The sequence below is a fragment of the Colobus angolensis genome, unplaced genomic scaffold, assembly GCF_000951035.1.
Source record: "Colobus angolensis palliatus isolate OR3802 unplaced genomic scaffold, Cang.pa_1.0 Scaffold162, whole genome shotgun sequence".
Classification (NCBI taxonomy): Eukaryota; Metazoa; Chordata; class Mammalia; order Primates; family Cercopithecidae; genus Colobus; species Colobus angolensis.
The window spans coordinates 4,482,697-4,501,908 of record NW_012114733.1 but is presented as its reverse complement, the minus strand read 5'-3'; the positions used below and the strand labels follow the sequence as shown (position 1 = coordinate 4,501,908).

The 19,212-nt window shown below is 43.0% G+C and overlaps 1 protein-coding gene across 3 annotated transcripts in view; it reads left to right on the top strand.

The window, feature by feature from the left end:
• Positions 1 to 4,159: 4,159 nt before the first annotated feature.
• MLANA (melan-A) overlaps positions 4,160 to 19,212 on the top strand; it is an 18,614-nt gene continuing 3,561 nt past the window's right edge. Inside the window, exons 1-4 of one of the 3 annotated variants that reach the window (XM_011937312.1) lie at positions 4,262 to 4,292; positions 4,393 to 4,530; positions 5,761 to 5,862; positions 10,850 to 10,946. In XM_011937312.1, the coding sequence (XP_011792702.1) occupies positions 5,786 to 5,862; positions 10,850 to 10,946 (174 nt within the window). In that variant the 5' untranslated portion in view covers positions 4,262 to 4,292; positions 4,393 to 4,530; positions 5,761 to 5,785. Of the gene's footprint in view, positions 4,634 to 5,760; positions 5,863 to 10,849; positions 10,947 to 19,212 lie in introns of all 3 variants that reach the window. The other 2 variants (XM_011937310.1, XM_011937311.1) reach the window with 2 other exon arrangements.

Here is a 19,212-nt window from a genome sequence, read left to right as displayed (position 1 = left end):
TCCAACAGGATCTCGTTTAACTCTGACCATGAACCTATGAAGCAGATGCTGCTATTACCCCTTTCATTTCAGATGCATGCACTGGGGCTTTCAGAGGTTTGTGAGTTGCCCAAGGTCACACACACTGAAGAGATGAAGTGCAGGTGGTTTGGACTCTAGAGCTCCTGCTGTTAATTTGGGACTATATTGCCAGGGGAGAAAAGGAAGCCACTTGAAGTGTTGAAAGTGAAGGCAGGTAGGGCCTGACTTGGGCTGGCTCTGGTGTGGACTCTGAGGCCCGAGGCCAGTTCATGAACAGACACTAAAAGCCTAGTTAAAGGGACCTTCTAGGGGGCTTCCAGGAAACAGGATGTGGTAGGATTTTCAAGTTGAGGTGCCCAGGGAACCCCTATTTGAAGAAGTGATAGCCAGGTTATCCTGTTCACATAACCCTGAAAGGGCTGGGCACCTCAGAAGCTGCAAACCACTCAAAGACCCAAAGGGATACCTGTGAAAGAGCTGGTCAGGTCTCCCTCGTTGAGCTCATAAAGCAAACAAGAGCCAGGTGTGGTGGCTCACGCCTGTAATCCCAGCACTTTGGGAGGCAGAGGTGGGTGGACCACTTGAGGTCAGGAGTTTGAGACCAGCCGGCCAACATAGCAAAATCCTGTCTCTACTAAAAATACAAAAACTAGCTGGGTGTGGTGGTGCGTACCTGTGGTCCCAGCTACTTAGGAGGCTGAGGCAGAAGAATCGCTTGAACCCACGAGGTGGAGATTGCAGTGAGCCAAGATCACACCACTGCACGCCTGCCTGGGCAAAAGAAAGAGACTGTCCCCCAACCCACCCACCAAAAAACAAACAAACAAACAAAAACCTCAAAGAAGCTCGAGAGTGTGTGCCCAACGTACTGAGTCTGGTCCTGTAGCATCCTCTGGGGGAGGGAGTGATGCCAGCTGCCTGTCATCTCCACCCTGGAAGAATGCCAGGGCACACTCAATCCCCGAGTCAGCTCACATCACCAGAGAACTTGAATGAGACCTGGGAGCGTCACCTTGCCCTGAGATCCAAGTCAGTACTACCTCCTCTGTGGTCTTGCCACCAGTCATCCATGGGCCAGGCTATTGTAGAACCTAGTCAGTGCAATGGACTTTTCAGCTCACTTTCAGTACTAGTAGTAGACTAGTACTCACCACTAGGACTTTCTGGGATTTTTCAGGCATAAATTCCAGTTGAACTTGCTCTCCCCAAATCTATTGACACCAGGGGCTTATATCCTTCCCAATTTTTGTGCAAAATTCCCTGAGACAGCCTCCGCTCTGGGAACCGAGTCTAAGTCATGCTCTATTGTTCTGCCTCAAGATCTCCAACTGGTTGTTCTCTCTTTCTGAAATGCTCTCTCTCCATCTTTTCATGGCTGACTCCTTCTTACCACTTAGGTCTCAGTTTAAATTATCCCTCCTTTACAGACAGGCTCTCCCTGCCTTGCCTAATAAAGATCAACCCTTCTGTGTTTTCTTTCTCCTTTACCATTTTCAGTGGTGACTATCCAATATCCAATGGGTTGGTACTGCCCTTACACAGGATAGCCTTTGTTCATAGCTCACAATGGAAAACAGAAAAATCACAGGATCTGAAAGGAATGGGTCCTCAGGCATTATGGGGAAGGGGACCTTAGTGGTCATTTAATCTAAGTCTTGAGCTGCTACGACTGTCATATTTAGGTGGTTTTTTTTTTTTTCTTTGTTTTGTTTGTTCACAATGGCTATGGAGAGCTGGTGTGCAAAGGTGACTGTTGTGTCCCGCTGAAATGCTTCTGGGCTATCCAAGGTAGATCGTGATGTTAAGTAGAATCAGCTATGGGATCAACTATTAGGTGAGTGCAAAAGTAACTGGTTTTTGCACTGTCGGACTTTGCTATTTGATATTAAATACATTCTTAAATGTGGTTATGTTATATATCATTTTAATGGGAATTTCCTGCTTTATGTATTTTTGCTAATGACTTATTACTTGCTCTTTGTTGTATGTTTATTTTAGGCTACGGAAACGATGTTAGACAAAAAGCAAATTCGAGTGATTTTCTTATTCGAGTTCAAAATGAGTCGGAAAGCAGCAGAGACAACTTGCAACATGGACAATGCATTTGGCCCCAGAACTGCTAACGAATGTACAGTGCAGTGGTGGTTCAAGAAGTTTTGGAAAGGAGACGAGAGCCTGGAAGATGAGGAGCATAGTGGCTGGCCATTGGAAGTTGACAACGACCAGCTGAGACCAATCATCGAAGCTGATCCTCTTTCAACTATATGAGATGTTGCCGAAGAACTCAATGTCAATCATTCTCAGTTGTTCAGCATTTGAAGCAAATTGGAAAGGTGAAAAAGCTCATTTAGTGGGTGCTTCATGAGATGAGGGAAAATTTTAAAAAATGGTCTTTTTGAAATGTTGTCTTCTCTTATTCTACACAACAACAAGGAGTAATTTCTCAATCGAATTGTGATGCACAATGAAAAGTGGATTTTATATAACTGGCAATGACCAGCTCAGTGGCTAGTCCGAGAAGAAGCTCCAAAGCACTTCCCAAAGCCAAACTTGCACCGAAAAAAGGTCATGGTCACTGTTTGGTGGTCTACTGCTGGTCTGATCTGCTACAGATTTCTGAATCCTGGTGAAACCATTACATCTGAGAAGTATGCTCAGCAAATCAATGAGTTGCACCAAAAAGTGCAACACCCGCAGCCGACTTTCATCAACAGAAAAAGCCCAATTCTCCATGACAACACCTGACTACATGTCACACAGCCAATGCTTCAGAAGTTGAACAAATTGGACTATGAACTTTTGTCTCATCTGCCATATTCACCGGACCTCTCATCAACCGATTACCACTTCTTCAAGCATCTTAACAACTTTTTGCAGTGAAGATGCTTCCACAACCAGCAGGGTGCAGAAAATGTTTTCTAAGAGTTCATCAAATCCTGAAGCATTAATGTGTATGCTACAGGAATAAACAAATTTATTTCTCATTGGCAAAAATGTCTTCATTGTAATGGTTCCATTTTGATTAATAAAGATGTATTTGAGGCTGGGTGCGGTGGCTCACACCTCTAATCCCAGCACTTTGGGAGGCTGAGGCAGGTGGATCATGAGGTCAGGAGATCAAGACCATCCTGGCCAACATGGTGAAACCCTGTCTCTACTAAAAATACAAAAACTTGCCAGGCGTGGTGGCATACATCTGTGGTCCCAACTACTCAGGAGGCTGAGGCAGGAGAATTGCTTGAACCTGGGAGGCGGAGGTTGCAGTGAGCCGAGATCCCACCACTGCACTCCAGCCTGGGTGACAGAGCAAGACTCAATCTCAAAAAATAAATAAATAAATAAATGTGTTTGAGCCTAGTTATAATGATTTAAAATTCATGGTCCGAAACCACAATTACTTTTGCACCAACCTAACAGATGTCTAAGTAGGTCATATTCCACCTGCAAAGAGAAAATTCCATCTATCCCTTGCAGATGCATGGAAACCCACTGTCTCCAGTGGACAGTTAACTCTAAGGGCATCACAGAGAACTCATGGAACTCAGCTGAGGAGGTTTCAGGGATTTTTCTATTTCCTTTTCTTCATCATGAGAGTCTGGTACTAGATGCTCTCCAGACCTGAGCCTAAAGACTCTTCAATCCTTTGAGATGGAGATGAGGGAGGGAATAGGAAACCCAGTTTAGTTTGGATTTCAGATCCTTTTGTGGTTCATACGTGTGATGATTGGGTTTCCATGTTCATGTGTGAGATGTGCCTCCCTCAAACCGTGTTACAATGACATGGGCGCCTTACCTATCTGACATGAAAAAAAAAATGTGGATTTCAGACAAACAAAAAATAACTAGTTTATGTCCCATAGAATATGTGGAAATATTTATCCTAAAAATATTGTATGGGACATAGTTGTATTAAGAAACTGTTCATTGTTTATCTGAAGTTCAAATTTAACTGGGCATCCTATATTTTATGTGATGTGGCAGTCTTATGGAGGAGGGACCAACATTTAAAATAAATGGCTTCTCTAGGATAGAGCACTGGGACTGGGGAAAACAGAGGCCACAGTCAGCTGTGACTTTTTGAAGGAAGGAATGAAGCTGGTTTCTTTCATGCCAATTAAGCAATTACAGACGACCCCACCAGAAATCTAAACCCGTGACTATCATGGGACTCAAGACCAGGAAAAAAAATAAGTCAAAAAGATTAAGAGCCAGAGGAGCAGTCTTCACACACGCGGCCAGCCAGCGGACGGAATACTCTCTCATTCAGGAAGGTAAGAGCATTGCCCTCTCGCTATAATCATATAGGATTTGGGAAATTCTGGTGAAGTCCTCTGCCTACCTCATTGCCCCGCTGATGTGTGATGTCAACAGAATTTCTCTGCAACGTTTGTCAGTCTCCAACTTCAGAGGGCTCACAAAGTCTCCTCCTGAATCCTCTCTCTAAGACTACCAAGAAGAAAAGCAGTTATTCAGGATGGCAGCTTGCTGGGGAGAAGCAGCTTTCCTGAGGTAGATGTGTTCTCCTGTCACTTAAAGAACCACTTCCTCTGGTCTGAGTAGTAAGAGGCGCGTTTGCTGTTGCTGCACCATTTGCCAAGGCTCTGAGCTTGAGGTATGGGATGTATGAAAACAATTTAATGAATAATTAAGTTTCTATTCTGTCATTTTGAACACAGGGTTCACCCCTATATTATTCACTTGAGAGGATCAGTGAGTTTGACTTTAATTTCTTTTTTACAACTGGGAAGGGTAAATTACACATAAAATGAGCCAGTGGAAAGGGGTCATGTGGTGAAATCACCACTCTTCTCTCCCACCCCTCCCTGTCTTTTTAAACTGGAGCTCATTAATATAATTCTATGGGGATCAGACCTTTGAAATTCCTGAGAACAGTAAGCGAGCAGAAAAATACACAATAACAAGGAAAGGAGCTTCCATTATTGGTTTTTAATGAGCATACTTGAATTACGGCCACTGCAGTTTATGGACGGTTTTTTATTGTTGTTCATTTGTATATGTTATAGTTAAAAAAAAATGCTAGCCAAGGGACTTGAATCAGAGAGAAGCAGAAATTGACTTAAGTAGGAAGGGAAACACATTGTTAGATAAAGTCAGGTCCTGGGCTTCCTCAGCTTGTTTTGGGTGGAGTGCCTGGGGACAAGCTGAAGCCCCTGTGTGGGGTGGTTTCCTTTGCTGAAAAGCTGGGCTGGAAGATGCTGTGCTCAGCGCTCAACCTCATGCACCCTCGCGAGGCACAGGCAACAGGTGCTCTGGGAAACACACATTATGTATCATAGCCTCTGTCTGTCTGTGGACTGATATCCAATAATAACTTTGGAGAAAAATAACTCCTCTTATTAGCCACAGCCCTGGGCCAGGGAAGGTGGAGAATCAGTAAAAATGCATTTTGTTTGTTTGTTTCTCTAGAAGTTTATGGTGCAGAGTCAAACTGAAGGCACATGAGGAACATTTTTTCACCAAATAATTTGAGTCTTTTTGCTTTCGTTTGTAGTTTCTTCTTTGAAATTTAGTTAGTAGGAGGGGTTAGAAACCTGAGCTATTGTCAAAGCCCTTGGTATCAATGAAAGAAGCAGGTGCAAATCTCCTCACAGAGAGAAACCAAAGGGTTCTGACTGTGGATATTGGTCATCTAGTGAGGATGCTGTTGTGGGTCTTTATGAGACAATGAACAGGGTGGCTTTGGATGCATTAACGATGCCCACATGCTTATTCTGTTAGGTGTCCTGTGCCCTGACCCTACAAGATGCCAAGAGAAGATGCTCACTTCATCTATGGTTACCCCAAGAAGGGGCACGGCCACTCTTACATCACAGCTGAAGAGTAAGTTCAAAACCAGACCCAGCAGGGCTTCCAGTTTGCCATTTGCTGACACAGCCCGCTGACTTCCACCAGCACATGCCTGCTCATAAATCTCCCTAGTGTTTATCTCCCCAGACAGTAACATCCCTGGCAACAAGGGGAGGAGATTCTGTGCTTCTATAAGGGGCTCAGTCAAGCTTCTCTGAGGCCAAACAGGCAGGAAGATGGGAATGGTATAAGGTTGGATCTTGCCATTTTTGGGTGCACTTTGACTACTGGGCCTTATCTGTAGGTTCCCAAGTGGAAAAACATCTGTTCAGAATCGCAATGCCTCTTTCCTCAATCCTTGTTCTGTCTCCTCCACTCAAGCTCCTGAAGGTGGTTTGCAGACAAAATAAAAGTGAGTTGCCAAGAAGCCAGTGAGGATGATGGGCAGGTGCATGTGACTCAGCCCACAGCCAGACTCGAGACGAAGACTGAAGTCACAGCCTTTGCAGCATAACTTTATCCTAAGGAAAGGCGTTGGGTATTATGAGTGAATTAAAAATAAGTATTTATATGATTAAGCATTTCTAAATGCTAAGCATTGTATACTGGCCGGAGATACTGTTTTTATCTTTGAAAACACTCACAACCTAGTGGGAGAGTTAGGCATGAGATTAATTTCAGCAAATATAAATGTGGTGATGAAAACCCAGAGGCTGCAGGGACATACTCTGTACGTGCTGGGAGTGGGAAAGGGACATACTCTGTACATGCTGGGCGGCAGGGGCAGGGGAGGCCCCACCCTCTGCGTGGGACTCCAGCAGGACAACACCCTCTTATGTGGTCTGTCTAGAACTCCCTGCGAACCTGCTCTTTCTTTGGAAAGAGCTGTTGAACCATCTTTAACAGTCAACCGCAGGGACCAGCAAGATATAAGGCCCAACAAAGGTACTGAGGAAGAATTCAGCATTTCCTGAGGAAGGAAACAGCATTTCCTCAGAAGACCCTGGTATAGGATCCTCTAATATCCCTGGCCAGTTGGAGTTGAGGGCAGTGGTATCTTCTCAGAAAATGTCCTGAGAGCAAAAATATACTCTTTGAGGGAGGGGAGCCCATTGGTCGTGGTATTAGTTAGGGTATCGTTTCAGCTTCCGTATAATCACTCAACAGACTCTTCTTTAAAATACAGTTTTATGTCTCGTGTAAAAATTCAAGAGTAAAGAGTTCAAGGCCTGTTCCTTTTCTTCTTGCTGGTTACTCCCCTGGGATGCTGCTTTTGTCCCCATGGCTGAAGATGTTGTGCCATCACCTCCACATCTTGCTAACAGAAAGCAGGAGGTGAAGGACAGGCTAGGACCATTCCTTTCAAGGGACACACGTCACTTCTGCTTATTGCTCCACCCGCCCCCCCGCCCCGTGGCACCTGTGGGTATCATTCTTGCTGTGTTGTAAATGAAGAAAGGTTTAGAGAAATTAGAAAATGTGTGGCCAGACATGGTGGTGCTGGGATTTAAATCCAGGTCTGTTTGCCCCCAGAGTCCATGCTCTTAAGTGTTATGCTGCAGGCCAGCAGAGGCAAATATTTGCACAATCCCATCCAATGAGAGGCTAGGGCAGAGGTCAGTATCTCTCAGTGTGAAGCTGGAGGCCGATGCTTGTCAGCTCAATAGGCTGAAAGTGGAGTTGTCCTTTGCCATGTAGGGCCATCACGCCCAGCTGGGGAACCTCATAGCCAGGTGTACTCACAACCTGAGCAAGGTAACTTTCAGGGTCTAGTCAGGAAGAAACCAACTAGGTGGTTCAACATAGAGACTTTAATATAAGAAGCTGGTTAAATAGGCATGGGACTGAGACTGAGGAGGCAAAGAAGGCACAGGGGTAACCAAGGCTGTACCCACAGAATGCTGCTTCCACCCCTGTGTCTAGGGGAACAAAGGGAAGGGTGAGGCCATCAGGACCTAGAATTGGGAGGAGTGAACCCACAGAAATGGGACCCAGATCTCTAAGGAGAGATTTGTGTTTGGCTAGTTCTGGTGTCTCTGGAGATTAGAAGAAGTGAGGGGCATGAATCAAATACTCAGGCCTCTGAGGTGGGAGCACTGGTCAGCCAGTTCTCTGCTGGGGAGGGGCATAATGAAGCTGGCTCTGAGAATGCCAGAAAACGAGCTGGTGCTCGGTATGTACAGGCAATGTGAGCACTGCTGGGGTGATGATGACAGGAGCAGGAAGCACACTGGAAGGAGCTGCTCCTTCCTGACCTCCTAGGTTTGCAGGCCCTCTCTCGAGTACTCCAATGGGAGCCAGTGGGCAAAGGAGAAGTGGCATTTGCAGAGTCCAGTCCCAGCATCAGGGAGCAGAGCATAGAAAGGTGGGTTTGGAGTTGAGGGACAATGTCTTATGACCATTATCACGTGAAGGAATCCCTTGACTGAAGGCACAAGCTTTCTGTGTCTTGCAACTCGAATGACGTGCATAAGCAGGGTCAGGTGGGTTATCTGACATTTTCCTTGAGAACAGGAGGGAACCTCTGGATTCCAGCACAAAAGAAAAATACCCACTCAACCCATATGTGTGGGAGCCATCCCTCTATAAAGAGAGAAAGTAATTCCTTTTGACATTTTGATGTCTGTGGAAGGGTCAGATAGCCAAAGCTTCCAGCACACTGAAACACTTAACTTCAGACTGTGAGTGAAGGAACCCCTGAATACATGGAACATCATGATCTTGTGCAGGTACTGAAGGAGATCCATCCAGAAAATAAGTAACTGCACACGGCACCAATGTCAAAACTCATTCGTTTCATGAAAAGTCCCTGCCCCCATTGCTGTTTGTTTAAATAGGTGGGATGGAGGTAGGGGAATGGGGCTATCTTCTTTTTTTTTTTTAAATTCTTTTGCATAAAATCCAGATCCTGCACAACGGGGCCATCTTCATTAAAGCAATGCATCCCTAAGATCCGAGACTATTTATCCTTCTCACAGTTGTGCCAGCAGGTGGAATGAGGAAGAATGATGCAAATTAAGTTCCCACATCCAGCCAGGAAGGACTACATACCTGCTTTGAGTATTATGTATCTCTTTGAAACCTCAGTGGAGAGCAGTTCTCACGGTTGAGTGGACACAAGTCATCCATGGAACTTGTTAAAATGCAGATTCCTAGGTGCTGCCACCTAAGATGCTGATTGGGTAGGCCAGGGGTGGAGTCCTATGGTCTGCACCTCAGCGTGCATCTCAGGTGATTCTGCTGCAGGTGATATTTGGAAGACACTCTGAGGAGCCCTGCCAAACTGGGCAGTGGGTTCTTCCAACGTGTCTGGCATACACTGGTGCTTTTCACTGTCAGTCACTTGGGCATGTTGTGAGCACCATGTGATGATGCATAAAGTGCTGGAACAGAGCTCTGTCTGTGTCAAGATGTTCAAGCGGATGCCACAGGGTGAAATGAGAGCACAGGCATGTTGGGAGTTGAATCAGCTGCCTTCAGTCATGAGAACACACTTGTGACAGCTTCAGTTCAGGAAAGAGTGACTCTGCAGGAAAAGCACTGGCCTGGGAGACCTGGATCTGGCCCAAATTCTGGTGCTCACTTGCTAGGTTTCCAGGGCCAGTTGATGTGAATGTTGGTTCTGCCACTTACTGGTTGTGCAGCCCTGGGCATTTGACCAGCATAACATCAGTTGTAAAATGAACATCATTCCTACCTCAGAGGACTGTGGTTAGGATGAAATAAAAGCATATATGTGGGGCTGTCTAGCCCAGTGCCTGGCACAAACTGGTGCTCAATGAATGGTAGTCACTATGGTGATGGTAATGTTGATGAATCTTCATAGGTCTCAGCTTCCTGATCTATAAAGTGGGTGGAGTGACCTACATAAGTCAGAGTTTCCATCTAGCACTGTCATCCCATGGTTCTCTCCATCCCGTTTGCAGACGGACAGGATAAGCTTGATGTCTCCTCAGCCTTGAGACAGAAGTTGTCCAGTAGATGGTACTGAGCAAAAGTCTCTCCAGGAGAAGCCTTAAACTTTGCTTCTCCTGTAGCTGCTCAGTCTCTTATAAGTCACTCAGCGCGGCAGAAACTTTCTTAGCGAGTTGACAACCACAGATAACAGAGTCAGTTCTGTTGATTTTGATCATGCTGTGATCAGGTAGATGTTAGCTAACTGAAGATGCTTGCCAGGAGTGAACAGCTCCAGGCCCTGTTTTCAGGGTCTCTGTGGTAACTGTAATGCTTCCCAGGGGTCACTGAACACAGGGCCCAAGAGGCTGGTGTAGACCCCCAGATTGGCACCCTGCTGCTTAGACACGATCCTTCTCAATAAGTAATGCTACAGCTTTGCTGTAGGTTCAGCCCAGACACTTCTCCCTAGGGCTGCAAGGAGCAAAGCGGGGAGTTTAGGGAAGGGAGGGCACGAACATAATTGAGACGGATTCAGGTTCAAATCCAAGCTCTGTTCTGTGTTAGCTCTGTATGATCACCAGTGAGTCATATATCCTCGGCCTTTTATTTCCTCATCTGTGAAAACAGGGAATGATAAATGGTGTCTACCCTCCAGTGTTGATGTGAGAATTGAATAAGCTAATGAATGTTTAGTACAGCACCTGGCTTTTAGTAGGTGAGTCAGTGTTAATTTCTATTTTCTTTTTGTGGGCTGAATTGAGAAAATGTTCTAAAACAGCCTGAGGAGAAGAAAAGATAATTTAGTTCCAATAAATACACTGTCCACATAAAGACCAGTTACTATGGCACTTCTTGTATGTGGAACTTGGTGTCTGGGCCATGTCAATTAGCAGTGCTACTGTGGGCACACACTTGAGAGGCTCCTAGATAGAGACCTGTGCTAGATCCAGGTGCTGGAGGCCTGGTGGGGTGCCCAGTGTGGGAGGTGGGAAACTACCTGGACACCGGGAGATGCTGCTCTGGGCAGTCAAAGCCCACATGAAGAGAAAGATTGATTTATGCTTCATCATAATGTAGAACAATGTTTCAATGAAAAAGCGGATTTGTCTATCTCTTGGGCCAGGGCCGCTGGGATTGGCATCCTGACAGTGATCCTGGGAATCTTACTGCTCATCGGCTGTTGGTATTGTAGAAGACGAAACGGATACAGAGCTTTGATGGTTGGTATAGTTCCCACAGCTGAAATCCCTCCAGGTCCAGGGCCCTCTTTCCAGTTCTTTCCTCTGAGTCTCTGCAGAGTCAGATAATTGCCTCATTACAACCTCTAGCTCTGATTCTGGCTTCTGATGCCTCTTTTGCTACATTGTACTTTGGCAACTCTTCCTTTGCTTCTGCTCAGGCATGAACCCCAACCAGGAACTTGCTCTGTGTCTTAGTCTGTGACTATAATAGAATACCAGAGACTGCAATTTATAAATAAATGAAATTCATTTGGTTTACAGTTGTGGAGGCTGGGAACTCCAAGATCTAGGGGCCACACCTGGTGAGGCCTGCCTGCTGTGTCATATCATAGTGCAAGGCATCACATGGGCAAGAGAGTGAGAGCAAGAGGGAGCTGAACTCATTTTTTTTTTGAAACAGGATGGAACACAGTGGTGATCATGAGTCACTGTAGCCTTGACCTCCTGGGCTCAAGCCGTCCTCCTGTCTCAGCCTCCAGAGCAGCTGGGACCACAGGCGTGTGCCACCACACCCGGCTAATTAAAAAAACTTTTTTTTTTTTGTAGAGACGAGGTCCCACTATGTTGCCCAGGCTGGTCTCAAACTCCTGGCCTAAAGGGATCTTCCTGCCTCGGCCTCCCAAAATGTTGAGACTACAAGTGTGAAACACTCCACACATGGCCCAAACTCACTTTTATAACAAACCTACTCTTGCAATAACAAACACACTCCTGCAATAACATTAATTCATTCATGAGGACAGAGCCCCTGTGACTTAATCACCTCTTAAAAGTCCTACCTCTCACCATTGTTGCATTGGGGATTAAATTTCCAATACATGAATTTTGGGGGACACATTCAAACTACAGTACCTGTCTTTTTGGTTCTACTCACAGCAAACTTGGGTACCTGGATGTTGTGTATAGCTAAGCACTGATGGTTAATAGGGCACAGGGGAAGGGGGTTGAGGTTCCCTTATAGCAAACAGGAGTATTCTTAGACACCTAAGGTTTTACCACTTCTGAGAATTCTTGCTGGTTCTGTTACTCCACTTTGTGACCTGGTCTTCCTACCTTGCTTCTTTACCCCTTTCCTCACTGGTTACCTGTGAATTCCAAATTCTTCTGACTCTACACTAAGCATCCCAGGATATCATCAGTGCAATGAGGAAACCATCCTCCCTGCATCAGCACAAAAGGTCACTGTGTGTTTTTTAACAGGCTGCATCCTTCTTAGACGGCCAAATGTTTTAATAGTATTTTCTTTCTTTTTTACCCAAATATACAGGAAGCTAACACAATTACACAATCCAGTCTTCTGGTACCAGTATCCTCCACGAATGGGAAACATCAACTGAGTTTATAAGCTATAAAAACTACAGGTTTCAGCAATCTTGCTTCAAAGCTAGGTAGCACTTTAGCACTTCAACACCCAAAGGCATTCTCCATGGATCTCGATCTCTCTCTCTCTCTATTACAGATCTGAGAGCTTTTCAGGTTGATGCAAAATGGAAAGAAGTTATCTTTACAAAAGATGTTGGAAAGTCCCATTCCTCATTCAGCAAGCACTTCATTTAGAGGAAAAGGTCCTGTGAAAGAGAGGAGGGTTGGTGTGGGGTGGGGATTGAAGCTTGGCAAGCTGATGAGAAGGAGAAGGTGAGAGATGCAACTCTGGATTCCTTCCCTCTTTGCCAAGAAACTTGGGCAGTCTCATGTCTCCTGTTCCCCAATGTCTGTCTTTCCAGAGCATAAATACAAATACAAACGATAAAAGGCAGGGCAAGTTTGGGGGCTGACACACCCACCGAGCATAGCCCTCTAGTGTGCTGACATTTAGTGGGAAGGAGGAGGAGTTGATGAATCTGAACAAGACTCCAATATTGGAGGAAATACTTGAGGAAAGCCTTGGGTTAGAAAGTTAGGGATAGAATTCCTGCTCATATGGCTGTCCACAACAGGTTAGTATGGGAGGACTTTAATCTCTGCCATAGAATTCCATTTGTAACTCTAGCATGGGGTTATGACACTGCCTTGTAATTAGCTATTTACTTTTTGCCTCTTCCACCCTTCTGCTTTCCCCATGTATGAACCAGAACAGAGAATATTTCTTACTCATCTTCATATCTCCAATGCCCAGCACAGTGCCTGGCACATAGTAGTCACTTAATTGTGTGGCATTAGGACTTGGTCCCATTGTCTGCCATTGAGTTGCTTGGAGACTAGAATGCAACTTCTCCAAGACTCACTAGCTCTATCGTACACCCACACACGTTGGAAATCTGTGATGTAACACAATGTATATCCATTTTTATTTAATACATATTTTCTTCTATATTTTGATTTCATTATATATTTGTATATCAAAAACATAATGTTTAGTCTTTCAAGAACTAAAGCTATACAAACTCAATATATTGGTACTCATTTCCTAACTAACTATAATTATTAGCTTGATCCTACTGAACACAAATGCAATAATTTTTCTTTTCTGCTTCAATGCTCTCATCTTAAATTCATTCAATTGAAAAGTAACAGAGAGTCTTAATGTCATGTGCTCAGACACTGTGAACATTTTGCTTGGTAAGTTTCAAATTCAAACTCTATGCCTCCATTCCTCTAGGATTAGATCAGTGGTTTGTAGTTTCTGAGACTTTTTATCGAGAGGGAAATGTGTTTAAATTTCTTGGTTTATTTAATTTCCATATTTATTTTTTAAATTAATATTAAAATCTTATTTTGAGATTTTCATATACCTAGAAAAGCCAGTTTGGAGATCAGAAATCTAAGTTTACTCAAAATTATGTAAAATAGTGTATTAAGTATTGCATTTAATTACATAATTACCTCCCTTTCTGTCTTCAGTGATTCTATTTTCATTTTAAAGTAAAGGGATATAAATGACATTAAATATAAGCTTTGGGCATGTGAATTACTTCATCTTTAACAATCTTCATTAAGCTTGAAATGTCTACTTTTCAATTTCCATTTGACCACAGAATAGTAGACAGGCTGGTTGGAATTTAGATCTCTTAAAATTTCTCCCTTGGCTAACAATTCCCCTGAGCCCTGGAAAACATCTTTTGAAAGGAAAGGCTGCTTTTTGTAGCAACCTGTTTCTGCAAGAGGAAGTGGGAAATGATTTGTAATAAACTGGACAGTGGTTTTTATATTAACCAGTTTTACATCTTCACTTGGAAGTTCAAGACAAAATACTTTTGATTCTTGGAGAATTTCATAGCCCTTGCTCTCAGCTCAGTTTACACTCATGTGTCAAGGCACTGTGTTTCTTAATGCATGGTCAGTGGTCACCTGCACTGGAATACTTTGGGGTTCTTGCTAAAAGGCAGATTCTGGGATCATCTCTGGTGGTGGGATTTGGGAATCCGTATTTTAAAATGTACACCCAGTTTTAATGTAAATACAGAGAACTGGCAGTGAACTGGTAGAGTGGATCATACTCTTATCCTATGGTTAGTGAGAGGCTTTAAAAAAAAGAAAAAGAAAAATTGACAAGGGCAGTTTTATTTTTTTCTTCCCAATCAGTACACCTTTTAAATCCTTTTCCAGTTTATTGCATTAGTTAGGACTTCCAGTATGATGTTGAAAAGGTGTGGTGAGACAGGACATCCTTGCCTTGTTGCTGATCTTAGCAGAAAACTTCAAGTATGATGTTAACTGTTGATTTTTTGTACCTAGATATTCTTCAGCAAACTTGGGTAAGTTTCCCTCTATCCCTAGTTTATTGAGAGTTTTAAATTATGAATGGGTGTTTTTCAAATGCTTTTTCTACATCTATTGATACAATCTTGCGAATTTCTTCTTTAGTCTATTGATGTATCAGAATAATTCATTTCTCTCTTTTTTTTTTCTTTTCTTTTTTTGACATGGGATCTCATTCTGTCACCTAGGCTGGAGTGCAGTGGTGTAATCTCAGCTTACTGCAACCTTCACCTCTCAGGCTCAGGTGATCCTCCCATCCAAATCTTCCAAGTAGCTGGGACCACAGGTGCAAGCCACTACGCCTGGCTAAATTTTTTTGTATTTTCTGTAGAGATGGGGTTTCACCATATTGCCCAGGCTGGTCTCGAACTTCTGAGCACAAGCGATCCACCTGCCTCGGCCTCCCAAAGTGCTGGGATTACAGGCGTGAGCCACCACGCCTGGCCTGATTTCTCAATATTGAACCAGGTTTACATACCTGGGATAAATCCCACTTTGTCATGGTGTGTAATTCCTTTTATACATTGTTAGTTTGACTTGATAATATTTTGTTGAGATTTTTTGCATCTATATTCATGAGAGATATTGAGCTATAGTTTTCTCATTTTGCAATATCTGTCTGGTATTAGGGTAATGCTGGCCTCATAGCAATGAGTTACAAATTATTCCCTTTGCTTCAATCTTGTGAAAGAGGTTATAGAGGATTGGTGTAATTTCTTTCTTAAATGTTTGGTGGAACTCACCACTGAACTCATCTGGGTCTGGTGCTTTCTGTTTTAGACAGTTATTATTGATCAGTTTTGATATAAATCTCTTCAGATGGTCTAGTTCTTGTGTGGATTTTGACAGATTGTGTCTTTCAAAGAATTGTTACATTCACCTACGTTTTCAAATTTGTGAGCATAGTTGTTCATAGTATTTCTTGCTTATCCTTTTAATGTCCATTACTATTTCTGATAATAGCAGTTTGTGCCTTCGTTTTTTTTCTTAGCGTGGCTAAACTGATCTTTTCCCAGAATTGGCATTTGGTTTCATTGATTTACTCTACTGACTTTTTCTTTCTTTTTTTTCTAGAGACAGGGTCTCATTCTGTCACCCAGACTGGAGTGCAGTGGCAGTCATAGCTCACCGTTACCTTGAACTCCTGGGCTCACGCAATCCTCCTGGCTCAGCCTCCTGAGTAGCTTAGGACTACAGTTAGCTACCGTAGTAGCTAGGACTACAGCATGTGCCACCACATCTAATTTTCTTTTTTTTTTTTCAATTTGTAGAGACAGAGTCTCACTATGTTGCTCTGGTTGGTCTCAAACTCCTGGCTTCAAGCAGTCCTCCTGCCTTGCCCTCCCAAAGTGCTGGCATTATAGGCACGAGGCATTGTGCTCTGCTGATTTCTTGTTTCCAATTTCATTGATTTCTGCTCTAATTTTTATTTTTCTGCTTACTTTGGATTTAATTTGCTGTTCTCTTTATTTTCCTAAGGTGAAAGCTTAGATTGATTTTGGATCTTTCTTATTCTCTAATATACACATTCAATGTTATACCTTTCCCTCTAAATACTGCTTGCACTGCTAAGCAGTATCCCACAAATTCTGACATATTTTAATTTCATTTAATTCAAAATATATTTAAATTTCTCCTGAGATTTCTCCTTTGACCCATGTGTTATATAGAAGTGTGTTGTTTAATCTCCAAGTGTTTGGGAATTTTTCAGTTATCTTTCTGTATTGATTTCTACTTTAATTCTATTATAGTCTAAGTGCAAACATTGTATAATTTCTATTCTTTTAAATTTGTTAAGATGTGTTGTGTGGCCCAGAATTTGGTTTATCCTGGTGAATGTTCTGAGCTTGAGAAGAAAGTGTATTCTGTTGTCATTGGATGAAGTAGCCTACAGATGTCTATTATATCTAATCAAAGATTTTGTTGAGTTCCACTTTTATACATTATTATATTTGATTTGCTAATATTTTGTTCAGATTTTTTTGCACCTATATTTATGAGAGATAATGAATTGTAGTTTTCTTTTCTTGTAATATCTTTGTTTTCGATATTAGGGTAATGCTAGCCTCACACAATGAGTTAGTCCTTACTGATTTTTTACCTGCTGGCTTTGTCTATTTCTGATAGAGAGATGTTGAAGCCTCCAACTATAACTCCAACTTCATAGTGGGTGCAACTACTTTTTCTTGCAGTTCTATCAGTTTTTATCTCATGTATTTTGATGCTGTGTTCTTAGGTACATGCATGTTAAGTGTTGTTATGTCTTCTTGGAGAATGAACACCTTTATCATTATGTAATATCCCTCTATTCCTGATAACTTTCCTTGAAATCTTCTCCTTCTGAAACTAATATAGGAACTCCTACTTTCTTTTCATTAGTGTTAGCATGGTATATCTTTCTCTATGTACTTACTTTTTTGAGACAGAGTCTCGCTCTGTCACCTAGACTGGAGTGCAGTGGCATGATCTCGGCTCACTGCAACCTCCACTTCCTGGGTTCAAGTGATTCTCCTGCCTCAGCCTCCCAAGTAGCTGGGATTACAGGTTTGCACCACCATGCCTGGCTAATTTTTGTATTTTTAGTAGAGATGGGGTTTCACCATGTTGGCCAGGCTGGTCTCGAACTCCTGAGCTCAGGCTATCCGCCCGCCTCAGCCTCCCAAAGTGCTTGGGATTACAGGCGTGAGCCACCATGCCCAGTCCAGTTATACTTCTTTTGGTTTTTTTTGAGACAGACTCTCGCTCTGTTGCCCAGGCTGGAGTGCAGTGGCACAATCTTGGCTCACTGCAAGCTCCGTCTCCTGGGTTCATGCCATTCTCCTGACTCAGCCTCCTGAGTAACTGGGACTACAGGTACCTGCCATCACGCCTGGCTAATTATTTGTATTTTTAATAGAGACGGGGTTTCACTGTGTTAGCCAGGATGGTCTCAATCTCCTGACCTCGTGATCCACCTGCCTCGGCCTCCCAAAGTGCTGGGATTACAGGCATGAGCCACCATGCCCGGCCTTACACTTCTTTTTTACTTTTTTTCAGTGGTTTCCCTAGAGTTTGCAACATACATTTACAACTAATTCAAGCCGACTTTCAAATAACACTGTACCATTTCACAGACAAAACAAGTACCAGACAAGAACAAAATAATCCTAATTCCTTCCTCCTGTAAACTAAAAACAAAACCTACATCCTCCAACCAACTGAATGGACCCCCTCTTGGCCAAGGGGACCCCAGGGAAACCTGAAAAACTGAGTCTCGGCCATGATGGGAAGGGAGATGAGAGATGCCTCATTATACACCCTCCCTTTTAGAGTTTTAGGTACAACTGACCAGCATTAATTTTAAAATAGAGATTATAGGACTGACAGAATTAACTCTTTGTGGCAATATCAAATTAGGAACAAGACAATGCAAGGAAAGTGTTAAATTATGCCCATAAATTTATGGTTAAACCATAAAATGTTGTTTTTTAAAAAATTAACCCTGTATAATGTGGTTTACTTTCCAAATTGACTCTGGTATAGCATCACGTGACAGATTGCAGACTCCCTTATCATAAGCATTCCTTTATACTGACTTCAAGTCTTAAAACAGAGCTGAACTCTTTCAACCAACTGCCAACTAAAGAATCCCTAAAACCCACCTGCGACTTGTAAGCCTCTGCTTTGAGATGTCCTGCCTTTTCAGGCTGACCCAAAATATACCTTCTGTGTATTGATTTATGATTTTTACCTACAATTCCTGCCTTCCTGAAATGCATAAAACCAAATCATAACCCAACTACCTCAGGCACACTTTCTCAGGACCTCTTGAGACTGTTCTCCCGGCCATGGTCATTCATATTGGCACAGAATAAACCTCTTTAAAATATTTTGCAGTTTTTTTCTTTCTGTTAACATTCCTTTCCCTTGTATCATTGCTGTTATTCATTTCAAGTGTATATAAGCATACACAATTAAATACACTGCAGCTATTATTCATTTTTGAACAAACTATTATCTGTTAAATCAACTAAGAATAAGATAAATATGTTGGGTACAGTGGTGCATGCCTGTAGTCTCAGCTACTCAGAGACTTAGGCAGGAGGATTGCTTGAGTTCAGGAGTTTAAGACCAGCCTGGGCAGCTTAGCAAGATCATGTCTCCTAAAAAAAAAAAAAAAAAAAAAAAAAGAGAGAGAGAAAGAAAAAGGAAGTTTTGGGAGGCTGAGGCAGGAGAATTGCTTGAACCCAGGAGGCAGAGGTTGCAGTGAGCTGAGATCGCACCATTACACTCCAGCCTGGGCAACAGAGTGAGACTCTGTCCCAAAAAAAAAAAAAAGTTTTTATTTTACCTTCACTTATTCCTTCTTGGATGTTCTTCCTTTATGTAGATACAAGGTTCTGACCTATGTTATTTTCTTTTTCTCTAAAGAACTTCAAGGCCAGGCGCAGTGGCTCACGCCTGTAATCCAAGCACTTTGGGAGGCTGAGGCGGGCGGATCACCTGAGGTCAGGAGATCGAGACCATCCTGGCTAACACGGTGAAACCCTGTCTCTACTGAAAATAC